Raw genomic sequence first — 23,700 nt, 5'->3', positions numbered from 1 at the left:
GCGACTGTTGTTGCGTAGTCTTTGCGGCCTCCACGGCCCATGTCCTATTTCGCTGTAAAAGCATGGCTAACAGCGGAGAGGAGGTTTTTGTCGGTACGGGGTGTCCGCTTACGCGGACACGTGAGTCTCCGTTTCGGGGCGTAAATACGTAAATGTATTACCACCTCTCAAAAAAAAAATTGTTTGCTGATGATTCTTCACTAATTTTTAAAGTGTACGTCGCTTACAGATATTGATGGCAAGGTAAGCAATACACTCTCACAGATAGTGCGTTGGTTTGAGACGAATAATCTGCACTTAAACAGTAAAAAAACAAAGTCTTTACGGTTCATTACACCAAACAGCGGAGTACAAACCAACGTACTTATAAATGACCAGAGATTGGAACTTGTGGACACTACGGTCTTCTTGGGTGTCACGTTAGATAAAAAGCTTCAGTGAGGTCCACATATTGCCCATCTAGCAGATAAACTCAGCTCTGCGGCATATGCCGTTAGAAAGATTAGAGAGAACATGAATGTTAGTTAGTGTAATTCAGTTATTTTCACAGCATCATGACGTACGGTATTTTACTATGGGGTCATGCTACTGACATTGATATAGTGTTTGCTTTGCAAAAGAGAGCTGTTCGTGCTATATATCAGCTTGGTTATAGATAATATCTTGGTTATAGGTAGTAGTATCTAGTAGTATAAGAAATGACATCAAAAAGAATTCTAAAGGAATCAATTTTGAGAAAATAAATGCCTTTTATGCCTTTTATCTCAAAGAAAAAATTAAAGAAATAAATGTTATGACTGTTCATTGTCAGTACATTTATGAAAATTTAATATACGCTCACAAAAATCGTCACGTTTTTGCTCTTAATAGTGAATTTCATTATTATAACACTAGAAATAAGGGATTGCTTGTAACTAATTCTAGTAGGCTTCATAAGATACATAATAGCTTTAAGGGTTAATGTATACACTTTTATAATAAAGTCCCAGCCACTGTTCAGGCATTATCTATAAATAAATTTAAATGTTTAAAAAAAATGGCTCTGTCGTAAATCCTATTACTCCACAGCTGAATATCTGAATGATGGACAGCCTGGGACTAGATTGTGATTTTTTATAGTGATAGAAATGACTGTACAATATTGTATATTTTTATTGAAAAGAGCGCAAAAAAAGAATGCTGGGAGAGTTTCTTGCGCCGCTTCTTCTCTCTCAGAGCGCCATTTGTTTCCGAAGCGGTAGTTGTATCTAGTATATTAGAAATGACATCAAAAATAATTCTAAAGGAATCAATTTTGAGAAAATAAATGCCTTTTACAACTTGTATTTGTATGAAATTTGGCAAATACATGTATAATAACTTGGTGTAAACGAGGGGTTGACGTATGATGTTTCTTTTATCGCAATACAGAACTGTGGCGGAATGGGGGTTGGCGTACTATGACTTACTTTCTAAACGAATGCATTACTTTCTTCATTTCCTTTAGTCAAGCATCCATCTCATTCTACTTTATTGGTCTGAGTGAGCTTGTTAAAAAATTATGATCGCGGAGAAAAACTTGAAATAATATAAAAGCATTTCAAACAATAATAATAGTCTAACCTCAGTTTAAATCTTTACTATCTATGCTACATAAAAAAATAACTTAATGACACTTAATCTGATTTATGATTAACGTGAATGACGTTATGAATCCATTGAATTTTAATCAAAAATTTTAATATAACTTACGTACTGTTTTATAGATAATTAAAGAACATTTGAGTTATGCATAAGGCTCCAATGTTTTAAAATATGTAAGATTTTTATTGATTCATCCACAAGGCATTACCAGCGCTGTCAAAGACTTGCTACATTCAAAGCTTCCATCCAGTGAATATACAGGTACATTTAAAGATTGTAGCATACGTAGGTCACACTAAAAGTTTTGCGTAACTTAAAAAACAACATGATGTAACCAAAATAGTATATTATTGCTTTTCAAAATACTCTCCTCTTTCATGCGATCGAACCGTTTTTTAAAACAGAAGGACCACAGTTCTGAAAGTATGTTTTCTACGTGCTGATTGAACGCTATCAATGCCTCTTAGAAATTGATAAAAGTGAAACCTCTCATCAAATCTTTGATTTTGGGCAAAATACAGAAATCACAGGGTGCTAGGTCGGGGCTATGTGGAGGATGGGTGACGAGTTAGATTTAGTTTTGTTGGCTGTGTGCGAAGAAGCGTTGACATGATGTAGGAGAACGCGGGTTTTTGGTCGTCTTTCGCGATCTTTTTTTAACACCCTGGGTGTTAAAAAAAAGTTCGCGAAAGCCTAAACAAAATGGTAGAATACCACGCGGCATTAACAATCTTTTGATCTTCAAGTGGAATTGTGCAGATGGGACCCGTAGCTGAGAAAAAAAATGCGATCATTTTTTTACCAACGTTTATCGCCTGCCTCACTTTTGTTGGCCTGTTCTGATTTTCAAACACCCATTCACAAGATAGATTTTTTTTTTCGGGTTTAAACAATAAATCCACATTTAGTCTCCTGTGACAATGTCATAAACAGCATTAGAATGTCCGTGGTCGTACTATCTTAGCATCTGTGAGCACCATTCCAAGCGAGCCCGCTTCTGCTCCTCTGTCAGTTCATGAGGGATCCAACGACAATTAAGTTCACGAACTTTCAATTCTTCCTGTTAAATTTTGTGTATTTGGTAATAGTCCTCAAATTGTCTCAAAGGTAATCCGCGGGTTTTCTTCAATTAGCCGCTTAACAGCAGCCACATTAATTTCGTTGACGGCAGTTGAAAGCCGCCTTTCACGAAATTCATCAGGTAAAGAAACCCGACCTCTCTCAAATTCAGCAAACCATCGCCTCACGGTGCTCAAGCAAGGTGCTTCTCTCCCAAAAGCAATTTGAAGACGAGAAGAAAAAATCATCGCTCTAAAATCTTTTCGACTTAATTCCATCTTTTTTTTTCGTTGCGTACGACAACGAACAACTATGATTTGTGATAAAAAACAATTGACATATGATATCCCGCCAATTTTTTTTATTACTAAGAAGGTTGCAACGTTTCAAAAACTATAACATTCGAAATTCAAATAGTTCCGGTTAACTAGAATTGAAAAACTTTTATGTAGCCTCTAGTAATAGCATTTACATTCTTATAACATTTATGGGTAAAGAGGTATCAGCAATAGCCCTAGATAGCTAGAACCGAAGTGTTACTTTCATCGGATGGATGACGGCTTACTTCCATAAGTCCGGGACTGTTTAGCTAATGTCTTCAACTCCAGGGATAATCTGCGTTCAACGAGGTACAAGTAATGCCTCTGGAACCACTTATGGGCTTTCAAAGAGGAAACAGACTCCTGCTTGAATCGTCTGGCGCTCAGTTCTCTGCGACTGACTCAATCGCTTGGCATCGCGGAGAGACATTGCTTCATTGTGTGTCATGAATTGCATTTATCAAGAGAAAAATTTTGACGAGCTGTTTGAACTGGTCTTAGCCTCGGAATTCTACCTACGCACTACGCACTACGCACCATAAACTCAAATACTATCGTTACCATCTGGAAGTATGGCGTTCCCCCACGGTGCTATTTTCAATAAATCCACGGAGAACAACCAAATGTAATGGACGTTGAACTAACATAATATAGATCCAGTGATGGGATGTGCCGTGTATGACTGCGGCCAACACACACAAACACCAAACCTCCGACTCCTTCTTCATAAAATTAATTTGCTGTCCAAACTCAATCGATGAACGATGGAGTGTATATCTACACAGTCTTTTTTTATTATAATGAGAGACGAGCCGAGCAGGACATATCACTGACCATCAGTGATATGTCCTGCTCTTTACAATGCACTGCCGCTCAGGATTCCTGAAAAACCCAATATTTCTAAGCGACACTACAATGGCGCACGTCACTTTGAGACATAAGATGTTAAGTCTCATTTTCCCAGTCATTTCACTAAATACGGCGCCCTTCAGACCGAAACACAATTATACATTACTGCTTCATGACAGAAAAAGGCGCCGTTGTGGTACCCATAATCTAGCCGGCCGGCATCCTGTGCAAAGAAGCCTCCCACTGGTATCCCCTAGGACTTCCCTATTCTTTTTATGCCCCGCAGAAGCCATAGGGCAATGTCTTTCAGACAAAAACATCAAAAATCATATTATTATTGTAACTATGCTCAAAACTCAAACAAAAAAACTGATGCAGGTCAAAAATGACATGATGACATAAATGGGGCACAATAAAAGTTTTGCACTTATAGTTAATCAGAACTATTTGAATTGCGAATGTTATATTTTTTAAAACGTTGCAACCTTCTTAGTAATAAAAAAACAATTGGCGGGAAATCATTTGTCAAATGTTTTTTATAACACATCAAAGTTCTACGGTACGCAACGAAAATGTAATTAAGTCGAAAAGATTTTAGAGCGATGATTTTTTTTATTTTAAAAGTTCTTTCTCTCCGCAAGACTGTGCCGCTCGCCGTAAAAATGCTTTTGGGAGAGAAGCACCTTGCTGTTTGCCGAAGTTGAGAGACGTCGGGTTTCTTTCCATGACGAATTTCGTGAAATGAAATGAAATTTAATTTGCAGGAAACATTGTACTTAAGATGTTTACAATATAATTGATAATCCAATATGTTTCGTCAATTGACATGCAAAATATGTTACAAAATTGTTTAAACACTACTCGTACTGTTATATCGAAACATGTAGGATTTCACAATGATATCATTAATATTTATACAATAAAATTTTAAGATATTATAATATGAGACGTAAATAACTTAATAATTCATTTAGTACCTATGTACAGGGTGGACCAAAAGTCCGTTTATAATTGGAATGATGATTAAAAAAAACTAATTACAGTAGATCAAAATTGTTTATTGTTTTCAATAGTAAACAAAAGGGGAATTTATTTCTTAAAAATCACATCATCCATATGCAATCCTTCATTATTCTGGCATTGCTGCAATCTAGAGCGGAAATTTTCGATGACAGCTTTACATGTTTCTGTTGAGATGTTTTGGATTTCTGTGCGAATACGATCCTTTAATTCGTCAAGAGTTACTGGGTTGGTTGGCTAGAATGCAAGGGTTTTTGATCACCATGACATAGTGTCACTCCAATAACGACAATTTTGTCTATTAACATGCCCATTTAGGTGGAAGTGTGCCTTGTTGAGAAAAAAATGTTTGTAAAACTGGTGAATCGCTCTACCATTTCGTTCGCAAACTGCAACATAGTGGCATGGTCCTGAGGCCTTAACTACTGCACCATTTGGATTTTATAGGAATGTAGACTTAAATCTTTCTTGAGAATGCGGTTTAATACATTATTATCTTGGCACGTTTAGGACAGCAGACCGCTTTCGAGTTGATAGTCCAGGTTGGTCACGAACAGACGATTTTACTCGCTCCACGTTTTCGGGGTCCCTCGACGTTCTAGGCCGGCCAGATCGAGGTAAATCCATTGTTGAATCCGTCTTCTCAAATTTGAGCACCCATTTTTTTATTAACACACCTGTAGGAGCTTGATTTTTGTGTCGTATCTTGTAATGATTGCAAAACTTTCGTTGAGCTAAGGTCGCAGAATCGTTATTTCGATAGTACTCGCGTACACAAAATGCACGTTGACGATTGCTAAACGACGCCATGGTACTAAATTCCCATTGGCCGCTCTTGCAATGCGTAACCCCTCCACCCCCCTCCGCCGCCGCTGCTAGACGTGGCAACCGATTCAAATATAAACGGACTTTTGGTTCACCCTGTATAATATTAACAAATGTCATAAAAGTATATTAATTTACATATATTATTATCAAATAGACTAATTCATTTTGTATTGAAAAATTCATTTAAACTATAGAAGCACTTATTTGTTAACCACTGATGCAGTCTTCTTTTAAAAACTTTGAACGGTTTATCTTTCAATTCATTGGGCAATTTATTATATATTTTCACAGACATGTTGTAACAATTTCTACTAAAAGATGCAGTTCTACAGAAAGGCATTATGAGTTTATTTGGATACCTTGTGTTAAAAACCTTCTGGCTTTTTTTTGTATAGAAACCACACATATGCTTTTGAACAAATAGGCTTATCTCATAAATGTATAGGCATGGCAGCGATAGAATTTTCAATTTTTTAAATAGCGGTCGACAAGAATGTAGGGGGCCGGCTCTACAAACCGCCCTGATACACTTCTTCTGTCCAATAAATAAATGCCCTATGCTCACCGAGTTGCCCCATGTGACCAATCCATATCTTAAAGCTGAAACCACGAATGCATGATATGCCACTAGCTCTGTTTTTTCACCTATTGTTTTTGATACGCGTTTGAGGACAAATACATGTTGGTTAATTTTTTGCTAATTTTGTCATCATGTGACTTGAAGGACAAGTTGCTGTCTAAAGTTATACCAAGAAAATTGACAAGTTGTGCTTCTTTAATATTCTCATTATGATAATTAACATTAATATCTTTTCCTTTCCCATTCTTATTATAATACTGCATATACATAGTTTTTTTATATTTATAGTCAGGTTATTTTCAGTAAGCCATTCAATTGTGTCCTTTATTGTTTTATTAATTTCTATATCATATGTCAATTCATTGTTACATTTAATTACAATAGAGATGTCATCAGTAAAAAGAGTACACTTATAAGTAGTAATGCTAGGTAAGTCGTTTATGTAGATTATGAATAGAAGCGGACCCAATATATTTCCTTGTGGTACACCTTTTGTTTTAAGTCTAAGTTCTGATTGATAAGGTATTACTTCTTGTTTATTATTTAATTTAGCAATTTCAACGTATTGAGTGCGGTTTGAAAGATCACTTTTAAGCCAGTCATTTGCTAGACCTCGAATACCATATTGAGCGCATTTATCTAATAGTTTTTCATGACAAACATTGTCAAAAGCTTTGCTCATATCAAAAAATACTGATGTTACTGGAAGTTTTTTGTCCATGCATTCCGATATTTCTTTTATTAGCGAAAAACACGTTAAGTTGTTGATTTTCCTTTTTGGAAACCATTTTTTTCCTCCAAAATGATATTCTGTTTTGTTAAAAAAGATGTTAATTGCTTGTGCAGTGCTTGTAATTCTTTTCAAAATTTTTTGAGATAGTAGGAATGAGTGTGATTGGTCGATAGTTGTGAACATCCTTTTTATCTCCCGCTTTGAGTAAAGGTGTTACTTTTGACTTTTTTAAATTTGATGGGAACTTACCTTCTTCAAAAGATAGATTTATTAAGTAGGCTAGGACTGGAGCTAGTTCCTTTGCACATTCCTTTATTACCTTTGTTGCTATTTCATCGCAGCCCGTAGAATTGGAATTATTAAGTGACTTAATAACGGTTAATATCTTCATTTCATCAGTTGGCATTAAGAAAATATTTGAATTGTTATGTTTTAATTTATATGCAGGTTTTTTATTTTTTACATTTTAACTTTGACTTTGTATGACTGTATTCATAAAATAATTATTAAAAATAGTAGCAATCTGAGTTGGATTATTTATAATTTTATTTTCATAATTAATTTCATCGATACTTCCTACATAAGAGTTAGTTTTATTTTTAATCACATTCCACGACGCTTTGCATTTATTTTTCGAGTAAAGTATATATTTGTTGTTACTACTTCTCTAAGCTAGGTCTATACACTTGTTGAGAATCTTTGAATAATTATTAAATTTGTTTTTGTTTGCAGGTATTTTATTCTTATAATATTGCCACCTTAATTTTCTTTTTGTTGCACAAGTTTATTTTTATACCTCTGGACAACCATTTTATTTTTGAATTTGAAATATTAATTTTATACTTAAGAAGAGAAAAACATATTTTATAGAATATGATTAATGTATTGTAAAATTCATCAAAAGATTCGTCCAATTTTTTAGCATCATACACGTCTATCCAGTTCAGACTTTTTATACAGTCCTTAAATTTGTTTATGTTTTGATTACATAAATCTCTTTTGAAAATTAACCTATACGACGGTCTTGAATTATTTATTTTTGTCGGTACTACTAAGAATTATGCTGTGTCGTGATCCGACAGGCCTAACTGACGAATCTCCCCTGTGGCATTTTCTATATTACTAACAAAGAGGTCAATACAAGATTTTTGCCGAGTAGGTTCATTAATATGTTTAAAAAAATTATAATCTCGCAATAAATTAGTAAACTCCAGATTCGTTTTAGTATCTTTTAGAGTGTCGATATTGAAATCACTAACAATCACAATATTACTCTCCCAATATCTTAATTTGTGTAAAAGTAAATCATATTACACTTAATTTGTGCTTTGGTATTCTTAAACCACAACATTCGTAAGAATATTATGCACATAGCTCATCCATGACATCAAATTTTACAGCCTCAATATACTCTGACTAGTCTACAAAAAGCAGATACCATTGTATATCCATTCAACTTAATATTAGATCTGTTTTCTGCATTCAGGAATGTTTCTGATAGACATATAACATATACTACTTTTCCATTTTCAAAAAGTTCAGCTAGAGCTATGTTTAGTCCTTTTTACTTAAAACGCTTGCTATATTCTGATGCATTATCTTATATATAAAATTCTCGTGTCACAATGTTCGTTCCCGTACTCCTCCGAAACGGCATGACCGATTCTCATGAAATGTTGTGAGCATATTAAGTAGGTCTGAGAATCGGCCAACATCTATTTTTCATCCCCCTAAATGTTAAGGATGTTAACACACGAAATTTTTTTTTTAATTTTTTTTACATTTTTTTCAATTTCTTTTTGTTTGATTATGAGTCAGCCTTAAAAAATACATACAACTTCAAATTTTCACCCATCTACGATCAACAGTTACTTTTGTATCGCGATTTTAATCGGCAATACAACGTTTGCTGGATCAGTTAGTATTAAGATAAAATTTGGACTCGAAAAAATGAATCGCTTTTGAGATCATTATTTTGTTCTTTACTTTTTAGTTTGAAATAATATGGTATAGTACCTTTTATTATTTTACTATTGGTGATAGTTTTGGCAGACTGCGATATTTGAGCTTGACTGCCTTTCGCACTACGTCCCATGATAATTTTACTACCGTGTACTAAATATTTTTGCCTATAATACATTGAGTCGATAAGCTTATTTATTCTATAACAAAAAGAATGAATGAAGTGTTTCTTGCCAGGGTACGATTTTGATAAAGTCAAGTATGTACAATTTTTATAATTTTTACAAGTCAATTCAAATAAATTATTCAGTTTTCTTTCATTAATGAAGTCATTTTTCAGTACACTGGTAACAATAACTGTTGCTTTACTATGACGCTTTAAGAAAAAACCAAGTTCCATTATAATTTTGTAAGGATTACTATCCTGTTCGCCTAAACACAAAATTATTTTATCATTATGATTAAATTTAGTATTATTAAATGTCGCAACTAGTTCATCGCACGTTGCAACGAAAGAAAATATTTGATAGTTTTCGTATTTAGTATTCTGACGTGATTGGATAAGGGATCTTGCTAAATTTACACATTGTTGTCCGCCAAGTAGCATAATTCGTATTTTTTCTGAATTCTCTTTTGAATTTTCAGGTTTGGTTTCTTCCCTTATTTTGATGTGTACTCGTAGTTGGCGTAGGGACACATCCCTCACTTGAACATACTGCTGTCTTCTCATAAATTATTTCTAAACAAATGCAGGATGACTCCAATTCTTGTATGAACTCCTTAGTAATTGAATTAGTGGGAATTTCCGATTCTTGATTTGTTTCAGTATAACTCGAATCTAATTGTAAGGTTTGAGCTAATTTCAATAATCTAGGATTATTCCTTTTTTTTAAAGAAGGGAATCAATCAACATCTAGAAAACATGCCCTCAGTTTTATTGTCAAAAATGTTTAAAATATAAAGGAGAGTATTTTGAAAAGCAATACACATAATATTTTGGTTATAATATGTAGTTTTTTTTAAGTTACGCAAATCTTTTAGTGTGACCTACGTATAATTAATATGAACTTCACTATTTTCTACCACTTCAGAAAAAATTTACTTTTATCGAAAATAAGTGGCAAGAAACTGATTGCCACTCTTAGAAATCAATATTTATTTCAAATAATTTTAATTTCTACAAAAAAATTCTAAATATGTATCAATCCATGCATAGTGATGCACCAAAATGAAAGTAAACTCTTAAATCATATAGAAAACCTCAAAAGAGTAACGTGAACAATGGATACATCAATTATTTATAATGCTGTTAATAAATAAATACATTATGCGAGCATTTTAGAAGCATTTGAACATTATAAATTTTAGCTTTAGATTTAACAACGAATGTAGGGTTCTCGATGTTAGAATCATTCAGCCATTTTGTTAACTGCCTTTGTTTCATAACCGTAATCTTAACACCAACAACAAACTCACACCAAACCATTTTTCATGTATGCCGGTTCCGTGTGCTTCAGACCTTTCCTTTCTTCAAAACGTCCCCAATTTGGTCTCCGAATGTCCTACGAGGTCCCCCGCTACCGACTTGCCCACACACACTTGCCTTATATATTTGACTACTCATACTTTCTTCATTCATTCGCTCCACGTGTCCAAACCATTTTAGCATTTTGTTATGTTTTTAAAGTGATAACCCTCACTTTTGGGATTATTTACACAAATAAAACTGAAAAATAAATTTTATGAACGATGCGGGACTTGAACCCGCGACCTCTCGCGTTCCGTGCAAGCGCTCTCTACAACTGAGCCAATCGTTCGAGTGACGTATCGTCATTAAATCCTGTATGCTTTGTTCAACACAGATTGTGGCTTCATCTACAGGATCTCCTTTACAGTTGATAACCTGCTCAACCACAATATTTGCATATTAGGAAATTGACTTGAGCTTGGGTCATTTGGAAAGAGCACTCACATGGAACGTGAGAGGTCGCGGGTTGGAGTCCCGCATCGTTCATAAAATTTTGTTTTCAGTTTTATTCATTTTAACTTTCCTTTCTCAATCCTTGACACGACATCTTTTTTCAGACCACAGCGCGCTCGTATTACCGCATTCGGACTTTATCAATCAGCCCCACACATACTTCGCAGTGATCGCATCTCAACTGTGTTAATTCTGCTTTTATTACCATACCCAACTCTCACTTCCGTACATTAATGTGGCGACAAGCACTCCATTATGATCCGCGATTCGCGCAACTTTTGGCACAGTCTGGCCGTTCATAAAAGCATGCAGCCAGGGGCTTGCATTGGTTTTCTAGCAACGTGGGCACTGTGGATCTAACTGGTCATAGTTGAGCTTTGGAATAAGCAAAGATTGCTTAACGTAGGTATTTAGTATCTAGCGTAAGGAAAATTTTTATGAGTAGGTGTTAAATAGAAGTTTGGTAATAAAATAACGTAACCAAATTAAGCTAAAGTAACTTTAACACTAGTGCTATATTTATTTAGGTTCTTAACGAGATAGGCACTGCGAAATTGCCTACATGATATGCACGCCCCTGCATGCACCGCTCCATTCACACAGCTTCCCGCAGCAACTCTCCTTCCAATATCTCCTTCACATCTTCCGTCTTCCGTACAAATATAAACTTATTATGCCTATTCGGCTAAGTCGAGTTAGTATGTCTTTTGTGGGGCGATGTATATGCTTATACAACATGATCCCAGAAAATGTTCAAGACACATGTATTGTGAAATTCAAAGGAATCGTAAAAAGAAGTTTATGTTTTAAAGGTTACTGTATCATAAATGACTTTCTTAATAATACCATAGATTGGGAATGCAGCGACCACCGTCAGGCTATTTAAATTATAAATTCGATTGTATCGAAATAAAAAGTGATTTGAGTTTTAAAAGTTTTACACAATAGACGGCAAGTAGATGGTAGTTTTGACAATATTGTGATCTCTTAAACCGCTCAAAACGACATAGTTATAAACTTAGGCGGGCATTCGATTGAAGTCATTCTTTTTTAGATACATTTACTGGAGTTCGACGCAAATTGGATAATTATTGTAATAGCACGCCAGTTAACTTTGCAATGTCAATACTGAAATTGAAGCGAGACAGTTCTGGGTTAGTATTGTATATTATATATTGTATATTATGTATTGGGATATTTTATATAAATTAACGATGGATAACAATTAACAAATCAAAATGGTTTTTCAATAAAAGTAACATTCAAATAAAATTTGAAAATAAAAACTTAATGAACGATGCGGGACTCGAACCCAAGAACCTCCGGCGTTCCGTGCCGTCGCTCTAACCAACTGATTTAACTTTTATTTGTGTATTAATCCTAGAATTGAGGGTTATCACTTTAAAAACATAACATATTGTTTAAAAGTAACATTGTTTGATTAAAGGCCGAAGCGTTATTCACAATGTGAGGAGTTGATGAGAAAATTTGCGGAAAGCCACGAAGAAAAGTGCATGTATGACACGTCTTGTACATTTCCGAAAGTAATCTGCATATATTTATATGTATATATATATAAGAGCCATAAGGCGTAGAGACTTAAAATTTGGTAGGAATACTCCTTTCGCCGAGAAGAGGTCAGCCGTCATTTTATGAAGTACCAGTTTTTTTTTTATTACGAACAGAACAACGTGTGTCAAGTCAGCGAGTTACAGTATATAGTTAAAAGCTTAGCTAGCCCGTTAATTCACGAAACTTCATCTTCTTTGTGGTATAACCTTTAGAATATTATGTTCGTCTCATCACTATTTCCTTAGATTAAACTCCATGAACAAAACATGATTTAAGAAAACTTCAACTGATCAAATCAATACTAAATTCATTATTACTCGCGGGGTCGCTCAAGTAGTGTTGGAGTCCACGGGAATCATACGCACTATGAATTTGTATAAGTATTAATAAATGGACATGAAGTACAATGCCACCCAATCCACACGAGATTTAGCGTGTTAATATATTAAATTATTTGGAGATTTTAAGAAATAATTATTTTAACTTTGATATGATTGCATGTTGGCAGGACAGTATCGCTGGATTTCCCTCGTATCCGTCGTACTATGAAGAGGTTCCCGACTGGATCCTGTTATGAAGGAACGTGGGACGTGCTCGGGATGAGTGGATATGGAACTTATACCTTCCATAATGGTACGAGATTATTATGTTAACTTCCAAGTTTACAAGAACTACCTACTAAATTACTAGTTGCTATTGCATACTATTCAGTTGTTTACTAATATACATATAGGTTTTCAGTTCGACATAATTTAATATTAGATATTATCATAAAATTTATCATTAGACATATTTCACTTCATAATTTCTATACCTATAGTGTGCTGGCAGACTAGGTCTGTTGAGTCTGTTATAGGTAGGTACTAAATAAGTCAAAAGGCGAAACACAATTAAAATTAATTTCTTAACACCAAAATACACCTTAGCGTAAGGATTTTTACCGTTTTACTAAAAAAAATGAACACAAAACAAACCGACTTCAAAAACACTATTCCAAAATAATAGAATATGCATGAATATAATACCAAAGCGGAGAGGAAATGAGATGCGTTTTGATAACCAATCAGATTTCGTTATTTCCACAACTCCTCTACGTTTAGCTTCAGTGGGAATGGATCAAGCGGAGAGGAGAGGGGATGTCTCATTTTTCCTTGATTTAGTGCCGCGAGCGAGCAAGCGGCGCGGCAGAGCGAAGATGTGAGATGTCTGTAGCCGGGCGGCGCACCTTCTCCCCGCGTCACGCACACTTTTCGTTCTTTCCGTATTTTTAACCGACTTTAGTAGTTTAGCGAAGTATTAACTCAAAAAAATGGCGTGGAGGAGGCTCCAAAAATATTCTTATAGAATAAGATTTAAATAATATAATCTGTAATAAAGTGTTTGTTGTTTTTAATGTCGGTTTTTATTTTATTTTTTTATAATATTTTCAGTTAAGTTTGTTTGTTTCCTCTTCCTCAAGCAAATTAAAATAAAACTTTTGTAACGGCATGACGTCTTCCTTTCGTAGGTATCAGCAGGCATAGCCAAGTTGACAATCTACAATCGTTAGCGCTAATAGAAACCTAATCAAATATATGGCAATAAGTCACGTGGTCAAAACAAACAAATTGAAAATTGGTAGCCAAGTTTATATCGTTCAAAATGATAGAATAGAAATGTAATCGATTCTACAATGTTGATTGCTACCACAGACTAAAATCGCTATATCTCATATTTAATCGTAACCAAGTTACAGTTGAAAAAATATTATGATTAAGTTTTAAATAGATTGGAAGACTTTGTTTTGGGTGGGTGAGTGCTTGAAACAATTGTTTGATTTGTTTATAGCAATTTCTTATTATTAATTAATTGTCGTGTTCGTTTGTTGCATTTTAATTTCTGTTGATTATCTATTTAGTAATTTGAGTGTTTATTTATAAGTGTGTTGTCACAATGATTATTGTAAGTATTGCATTTGTATAAATATGATTGGTGGCGTCCTTCCCCTCGATCCCGGGGGAGGTTACGTTTCTCATCAAAATTCCAATAATATCCCATCCCCCATCTATATGGACTCGACCCGTCCTTCCAGGAAATGACAAAGTGAGGTAGATCCTGCTTCTTCTCAACTGACAAAGAAAAATTCTATTTCACAAACAATAGAATCCATACAGTCGATATATTATGCCAGAATATGAAGGAAATAGAAAACGTTATTCGAATCAAGATGTTGCTCCTTTTTTGGTACACGTGAGTAAAGACTGTTAACCTTCATCAAACTCTATACTTCGACCAATAAAGTTTGGACACTTTTTACACCATAATGAGATTAAGGGTGTAGTCAAGGATGGTGGTAAACGTATTGGCCTGATGCCGCGAATGCATTTCTGGAACACAACAGTATCATAGCAGCTAAATATGACGCCATTATACCATCATATAATGTGACCCGCATGGGTATTATAAAAGACATCCCAGTGGAGTGGACTTTAGAGGATCTAGTCTCTTCCATTGAGGTTCCTGAGGGGTTTGGGCGTGTTATTAGGGCACGCCGGCTCAATAGAAAGTCAACTGACAACAATAATACTATTTTGATTCCAACCCCAACGGTGGTACTAACATTCATAGGGCAAAACCTCCCAGATAGGGTATATTGTTTTTTCACCTCATTACCAGTACAGACATATATTCTACCTACCATCCAATGCAACAAATGCTGCAGATATGGTCATATTTCTTCGAAATGCCGTTCAATAAAACGTTGTTCATCTGTGCTCAACCATATGCCGGAATAAATTGTACAAGTGCTCCTCTGACCCCTACTTGAATTTTGTGCTTAGGAAACCATAAAGCCACTGACCCAAAATGCCCCGAACACTCAAGACAGAAATCTATTAAATTAGTTATGTCTGAAGCGAATATTTCATATTCTGAAGCATCAGTTAGATTCCCTCAAGTGAGAAAATCTTTTGCTGATATTTCTTAATCTTCTCCTCCTCTGTTGCCTCGTCACACCTCCCAAACTTTTATTCAATCTCCAACCTGTAAACAATCCACTCCCAGTCCAATTTCATATCTACGAATATATTATGCCCAAAGAACTTCTCCAGCTACTATCCGCTATCCCGTCAGAAAAATTTAACAACAATGATAATCTCTTAGATGTTTTACTTTCCACTATTTTAAATATTGTATCTCGATTTGAAGACACTCAACTACCGAAAAACATCATATGTAAACTTAGTCAGCTTAAAAAACCTATCCAATATGCCAAACATCAATGGAATTGTCACAGCATTCGCTACAAGAAGAATGAAATAATTACACTTATCAATAAATACAATCCTTCTATCTTCGCCGTTCAGGAGACATGGCTTAGGCCTGGATCTAACTTTAGTATCCAGGCCAGGGTTACTCATGTCTCCGGAACGATAGGACTGATGGATATGCTGGTTGTGCCATTCTGGTATCTAGAAATGTGATTTTTAATCAAATTCCTATTCCTTCCCACAGTAACGATATTTTTGACGTTGCTATTAGAGCTAATCATATTTCTTTCCTTTCTATCTACATTTCTAATCCTAATCTTGCTCTTCTTTCTGAATTAAAATGTATTATTAGGAGTCTTCCTTCACCCATCCTTATTTTAGGTGACTTTAATATTCATCATACTTCTTGGGGCTGTTATTACTGTGACTCTATTCCACTTTCTTTCCTTGATCTTTGTGATGAATTAGATTTGTGAGTTCTGAATGACGGGACTCCTACTCATAGAGTCCCTCCATCCCAAAATCCAAAGACTGCAATTGATCTCTCAATAACTTCTCATTCTCTGGCTTCTAGGCTGTCCTGGTCTGTCCTTTCTTCTACTCATGGTAGTGATCATTTTACTGACTTATTCTCAACTTCAGACTCCCTTTATCCTAATCCTATTGCAACTCTTCCTCCTCTCCTAATATTCAACATTTACAAAGCTGATTGGTCTCTATTCAGATCCCATTTGAATCAAGAAATCTTGAATATTCCTTTAATTACCCCTGACAATGTCGTTTTCTCTTATGTATCTTATGAATCTCTTCCCCTCCGTGGTGGGATCCTGAATGCACAGAGGCCTGTAAGATTCGTTCGGAAGCTGAAGACAAGCTCAAGACTCATAACCTTTGCATAAGCAAAGGTTATGAGTCTTGAGAATTACATCTCTTACCAGAGACTTGCTGCCAAGACCACAAAACTTTTGTCAGAAAAGAAAAAATCTAAATGGTGGTCGTTTCTGCGATGAACTCTCTTCTATTACTCCCCCTTCTAAGGTCTGAAAGAATATGAAACGCTATCGATACTCTGTTTCTAGTCCTGTCATTTCATCTAACGACCCGTCGGACTGTATTGAACAATTCTCTTGTAGAATAGCTCCCCCCTCTGTACCTTCTTTGGAAGAACTTTGCCCATCCATTCTTCCTCTTTATTCCCCTGATGATTTTGAATCACCTTTTTCTTGGGAGGAACTCAATTGCACTAGAGGGCCTTAGAAACTCATCACCAGGAATTGATGGGATTCCATATTCTTTCATCTCCTATAGTAGTGTCCCCGCAAAACAGGTACTTTTATCCATTCTTAACAATATATTTTTAACAGGTATCCCGCCAGAGGAATGGAGAACACAGATTATTATAACCATTCTAGAACCTGGCAGGTCTAGCTCTGACCCAGCTATGGTCCAATAGCTTTATCTTGCACAATGGCTAAGGTATTAGAACATTTGATTAAGAATCGTTTACAATGGATAGTGGAGAGTAGAAATATATTGGCCATGTCCCAGTTTGGTTTCCGTAAGGGTTCTAGTACTTTGGACAGTCTAAGCACATTTGTCACTGATATCCGTATTTCCTTTTCTAAGAATGAACCTCTAGTAGGTGTATTTTCAGATGTCGCAACTGCATATGACAATGTTCTTCTTCCAGAACTCAGCCAGAAAAAGCTCCAGTTGAGTATTCCTGTGAAGATTGTAAATATAACTTTTAATCTCCTCTCTCCTAGATCATTCGTTCCCCAAATTATAATCGTTCTCCCAGACAGGTATGAAAAGGGCTTCCCCAAGCCTCTGTCCTTCGTGCATCACTCTACAGTATCTACACATAATATGATTTAGAGCACTCAGTCAATTCCTTTTGTGAAATACTCCAATATTGGTTGAGTCGCCAACGCGGCTCCCGGATGTGGATAGCCACATGCCGCCCTTATTAGACGGATTTGTCGACGCTCCTCTTGGAACGTCCGACCATTGCCTGGTCAGGAGTGTTGTGCCTCTCTGATGCCAACGTCGCAGACCACCAGCGACTCGCCGCGTTTGGCACTACAAGTCAGCAGATTGGGATAGGATGCGTTCCTTTTTTGGATCCTACCCTTGGGGCGAGGTTTGTTTCCCTTCGGATGATCCTAGTGCCTGCGCCGTTGCAGTAGCCGATGTGATACTACAGGGCATGGATATTTTATACCAAGCTCTGTAGTACCGATCGGTGGCAGGTCACAGCCCTGGTTCGATGCGTCAGTTAAAGCAGCATCTGGCTGCAAAAAACAGGCGTACAAGGCGTAACTTGGGTTGCGGCGCTGGGCTAAAAGGATCCTGCAAACTGCAAAGTTCTTAAGAGAAAATATAACCGTACCTCCAGATTTTTTAAGCGGCAAATCGCCCGTGAGAAATCAAAGCACGTCGGTAAAATCGGCGAGCAGTTTTCCAGTTACGCGACCGGAACACGCGAGTTCTGGTCGTTGTCGAAAGCTGCTCTTGGTAACTTCAACCAGCCGTCCCTGCCACCGTTGCAAATGAGGAATGACACCCATACGGCAAAAGAGAAAGCCTAAATCCTGTGCGCTCTTATTGCCTCCAACTCGACTCTTGACGACAACGAAAAAAACCGCCAACCATCCCGCGGTGTCAGAGCTCTATGCCCGAAGTACAGTTCAGACAGAAAACTGTTAGGCGAGCTCTGTTTTCGTTGGACGTTAGGAAGTCAAACGTGCCGGAGGGCATTTCTCCAATCGTGCGTAGAACGCCCCTTTGTTGACGCCGGTGCTAGCGCGTTTATTCCGGCACTCTTATTCAAACGGCGTAGTCCCTAACTCATGGAAGTCAGCCCTTGTCCATCCGATCCAAAAAAGGAGACAGTTTGGATCTGGCAAACTACAGGCCTGCTCTCCAAAATCATGGAGAGTATAATCAACCGCCAGCTCTTGGTATACCTAGAGGGTCACCAGTTAATCAACGACCAACACTACGGCTTTCGCCATCTGTGATCAGGTGGCATCAGTGATCTTCTGGTATACCTAACACATAGATGGGCGGTGGCTATTGAAAGCTAGGGGGAAGGCCTGGCAGTTAGTCTGGATATAGTGAAGGCCTTTGATCGTGTATGGCACAAGGCGCTCCTCTCAAAACTTCCATCATTTGGGATTCCCGAGAGCTTGTGCAAGTGGACCTCCAGCTTCACTGGGCGAAGCATACAGGTTGTTGTCGACGGATATTACTCGAACCCGAAGCCCATGAATGCTGTAGTGCCCCAAGGCTGTGTGCTTTCTCCCACACTGTTTCACCTCCAACATACATTGCTATGCAGAAGATGGCACTGGTGATGCCGTATACACAGGCCATGCAGGTCTCTATCTATCGAAATATCGAAAATCGTCGACCAGTGCCGGGAGAAACTAGTGTCTTCTATCGAGTCCTCTCTTGAGAAGGTCGCGGAATGGTGTAAATTGAACCTTGTCTAATTTAACCCCCAGAAAACTCAATTTTTCGCATTTACCACTAAAAAAAACCCCATATGTCGTATCACCGACAACACTACCCTTAAAGACTCGCCTTGTATCGAAATACTGGGTCTCGAAATCTCGAGCGATTGCCAATTTCGTGGCCATCTGGAAATTGGCTTCGAAGAAACTGGGCGTAATTAATAGAGCACGGCAATACTTAAAACTTAGCACTTTGAAAAAATTCCTTAAAGGCCGGCAACGCTCCTGTGATTCCTCTGGTGTTGCAAGAGATTGTGGGCGGCGGTGTTCACTTAACACCAGGTGACCCGTACGCTCGTTTGTCCTCCTATTCCATAAAAAAAATCTATCCCTAGAAGCACTAGTTGTTTTTTCTCAATCTAGATGTTTCAATATCATATGGCCATCAAAAATTTACTGTTATGGACAAGGTTACATTTTTAGGCATGATTCTGGATTCTAGATTAACTGGCATTCAACATTAACAATATTGTTAAAAAATGTAAACATTTTGCGTTTTCTATCCGGAGTTTGGTGGGGCTGTAAATGTGTACCCATACAGTCAGAAACTCATGTACAATGCCCTGGTACGTAGTAACTTTGATTACGGCACTTTCCTATTGGAACCTTGTAATAAATCTGCCCTGTGTTCCCTCGACAAAATACAATCAAAATGCCTTCGGATAATATGTGGTGCTATGAAATCATCCCCTATTTATGCTCTCCAGGTAGAATGTGGTGATTCTCCCCTGTACCTTAGAAGACAATTCTGATCTGACCGTTTTCTTTTGAAACTCATTCAATTGAATGCACCTCAAGTGCAGAACCCTTGCATATCATTAGACATATCAACTATTTCCCTCTCACAAAATCTAGAATTACAAACCAATATTAAACATAACATTATGTACAGTGATGATATTGGAAACAAAATTGGTTTACAACTGAATCTTAACTTTGGTCAAAATATTTTAAATATCTGTATGCCTGGGGCCACTTATTCCAATATTTTAGACGGAATTATTACTTCTAAATTCAATTTAAATACAACAATAATAATTCTAATTGGTAGAAGAGGAAGAACTAATAATAAGGACATTGCTAATTATTTCAAATTGCTTAGCAACTTAGATAATTTAAATAAATTAATTTTGTTTGGGTTACCATTCAGTCAGAGCTTGCCAGAACGAGAAAATAATCATAGACATAAGTTAAATTTATATATGCATACCTTGACATGTCGTCATGGTCTTTTCCATTTTATGGACACCAATAAGTTTATTGGAAAGTATTTTTATTTGACTAAAGATAATTATTATCTTTAAAAATAACTTTCTAACTTATCCTGTTCGGTGGACAGACAGACACCTGCTTCTATTGAGCAGATTAGTAGTAGCTTTGGTATTAAAACTGTGGAATATTTTCCAAACCATTAAAACTAGTTTATAAGACAACTGAGAACAACTCCGGCAGAAATTTGAAATCTAATACAACAAAAAATAATAACTTGAATATAAAGCATAGCACACCCGTATTAGATAAATTTAATAATAAAAATTTTATTAACCTGGTGCACCAAAATATTCAGGGCATGTCTGGGAAACACTTGGAAATTGAGTTGTTTTTAAATAATAATGATATTGATATACTTTGTTTAACAGAACATTGGTTAAAAAGTCATCAGCTTATGTTTAATTTTGGCAAGCACCAGGTTGCTAGTTCGTTCAACAGACAAAATGCAATACACGGAGGCTCTCTAATACTGATTCATAACAGTTTAAAATATAAAGAACGTTCAGATATTGTGAGCCTGTCAGTTGAACAAACTATTGAGATTGCCTGTATAGAGCTTGAGCAGCTTGTTGTAATGAGTGTATACAGACCACCAGCTGCATCATATGACATTTTTGATAAAAATATGGATGAAGTATTATTTAAAATTAGTAATAAAAATATTTTTGTTTGTGGAGATTTTAATGTCAATTTATTAGTTGAATCCGGCCTGAGCACTAAGCTAATATCCCTATTTCGATGCTATAATCTAGTAAATTTATTTTTAGAGCCAACTAGAATTACAGTGACTACATCAACCTGTCTTGATTAATATATTTACCAATATTGTTCCACAGTCAAAGTCAATTATAAATAAATTAGAATCAGACCACTGTGGCCTACTAACCACTTTTGATTTTATTTATAGTAAACCTAAGTACAGTGTTAAATATGTACCTGTGAACACTAGTCGCCTAAATAATTTTAGATCAAATACTTTAACGAAGTTACCTAATGTAAATTATTATGAGGACACAAATGAACTATATGATTCTGTTATTGATGTTATCAAAGTTGAATATAATGTTATATTTAAGCCAAAGTATATACAGAAAAATAATTCATTGTCTTTCAGTGATTGGGCAACGGTCGGAATTCATATTAGCAGGAGGAAATTATACTCAATTTATGAGGAAAAATTGTATAATCACTCAGAAAGATTTGCTAACTATGTAAAAAATTATTCAAAGATATTTAAATGCTCATGTACCTTAGCAAAATCAATGTATATAAGTAATAAAATTAAAAATAGTTCAGATAAAATAAAATCAACATGGCAAGTAATAAACAGTGAGACTGGAAGAAACAAACCTCGCAACTTAAATTTTAGTTTAAAAATAAATGATAAAATCTTGGATACAGACAAAGATGTTGCGGATGCTTTTGAAAGATTTTTTGCTGATATTCCAGTTTCCACCACCAAGGCCCTAAAGTAATCTGCCACTCTTGCTGAATCTGTAATTATGTCTAATGTAAATGAATGTAAAATAGAGTTCAAATTCACTCATGTTACTTAAAATGATGTAATGAAAGCCTTTAAATCAGTAGAATTGAAAAAGGTTGCTGATCTTGATGGATTTTCCGTTAAAATAATTCACTCCATAGCATTAGATTGTATTGCTCCAGAAGTGGTTGTCATATTTAACTTATATGTTGACAATGGTGTGTTTCCTGATTTGATGAAACAGAGTAAAGTCATTCCATTATTCAAAGCCGGTAGTTCTTCTGACCCCACAAATTTTAGACCAATATCTATTCTACCGACGCTAAGTAAACTATTTAAAAAGCCTATTTTACAACAATTTCTTAATCATTTTTATGGTAACAATTTAATGAGCACTAAACAATTTGGTTTTTCAAGGGGTCGCTCAACAACAGATGCTGGTTTTGAGCTTATTCAGCAAATTTTTGAAGCCTAGGATAATTGTCAGGATGCCGTTGGTATTTTCTGTGATTTATCCAAAGCATTTGACTGTGTTCATCATGAAATCTTAATCAGAAAACTACATCATTATGGTATCAAGGGAGAAGCACTTGGCCTTCTGAAGTCTTATTTGGGCAACAGGTTTCAGATGGTTGAAGTGAACAGTAAGAGGTCAGCTGGATCTCCCATTACCATGGGCGTTCCACAGGTTTCGATTCATGGGCCATTCCTATTCCTTGTGTTTGCAGATGATTCTTCTTTACTTTTTAAACTACATAGACAGCATACTGCTTTTGATGACGTGAACAATGCTATCTCCAAAGTAGAGGAATGGTTCACTACGAATAATATCCTTCATAATGAAAAAAAAAAAACAAATGTATTAAATTTTCCCTTCCTAATGTTAGACAGGTTGACTAAAATATTGTAGTAAAAGACGATGAGTTGAAACCTGTAGCTACAACCGTATTTTTAGGGATTACCTTAGATACCAAACTTGAATTTAAATTTAACCTATGAATTTGGCGAAAACGAAAAAGCTTAATTCTGCAGCATACGCAGTTAAAAAAATTCGGCAACTTACGGATGAAAATACCGCGAGGTTGGTCTACTTCAGCTATTTTCATAGTCTGATGACATACGGTATTTTAACTTTGGGGATGTGCTGCCGATGTTAACACGATTTTCACACTGCAGAAGCGAGCTATTCGTGCCATCTATAAATTAGGACCAAGAGTGTCACTAAGGGAAAAATTTAAGGAAAATAAAAATTTTGACTTTGACATCGCAATACATATTTAAAAACCTTGTTTATGTAAAAAAAAATATAAATTCGTTTAAAAAAATTAGTGACACTCATAATGTCAATACTAGAAATAGGGATAGGCTTGCTGTTCATGTAAGTCGACTCCAAAAAGTCACAAATTCATTCAGAGGTCTGTGTATACGTTTTAATAATAAGGTCCCTATTGACATTCAGAACTTACCTTTAAATGAATATGAATCAGTGCTAAAGAAAAAGTTGTATACAAAAGGGTACTATAAAATATCTGAATATCTGGATCTAAAGAACCCTTGGGACTGAGCTGCTGGGCTGATACATGTCTTTCTTAGTTTGATAAATGTCATATAATTTAAATAGTAATATTGTTTCTGTTTTTTAATCAATTTTA

At 35.9% G+C, this 23,700-nt stretch overlaps 1 protein-coding gene across 6 annotated transcripts in view; it reads left to right on the top strand.

Annotated features, from left to right (window-relative positions):
- Window positions 1-1,691: 1,691 nt before the first annotated feature.
- LOC126975236 (MORN repeat-containing protein 5-like) overlaps window positions 1,692-23,700 on the top strand; it is a 41,019-nt gene continuing 19,010 nt past the window's right edge. For 2 of the 6 annotated variants that reach the window (XM_050823037.1, XM_050823034.1), the window contains exons 1-4: window positions 1,692-1,884; window positions 12,010-12,109; window positions 12,403-12,471; window positions 13,036-13,160. In XM_050823037.1, coding sequence (XP_050678994.1) covers window positions 12,075-12,109; window positions 12,403-12,471; window positions 13,036-13,160 — 229 coding nt within the window. In that variant the 5' untranslated portion in view covers window positions 1,692-1,884; window positions 12,010-12,074. Of the gene's footprint in view, window positions 1,885-11,995; window positions 12,110-12,402; window positions 12,500-13,035; window positions 13,161-23,700 lie in introns of those variants that run through there. The other 4 variants (XM_050823035.1, XM_050823036.1, XM_050823039.1 and 1 more) reach the window with 4 other exon arrangements.

The sequence above is a fragment of the Leptidea sinapis genome, chromosome 35, assembly GCF_905404315.1.
Source record: "Leptidea sinapis chromosome 35, ilLepSina1.1, whole genome shotgun sequence".
Taxonomy (NCBI): domain Eukaryota; kingdom Metazoa; phylum Arthropoda; class Insecta; order Lepidoptera; family Pieridae; genus Leptidea; species Leptidea sinapis.
Note: the sequence above shows the minus strand (reverse complement) of the source record. Positions and strands in the feature narration are given on the sequence as shown.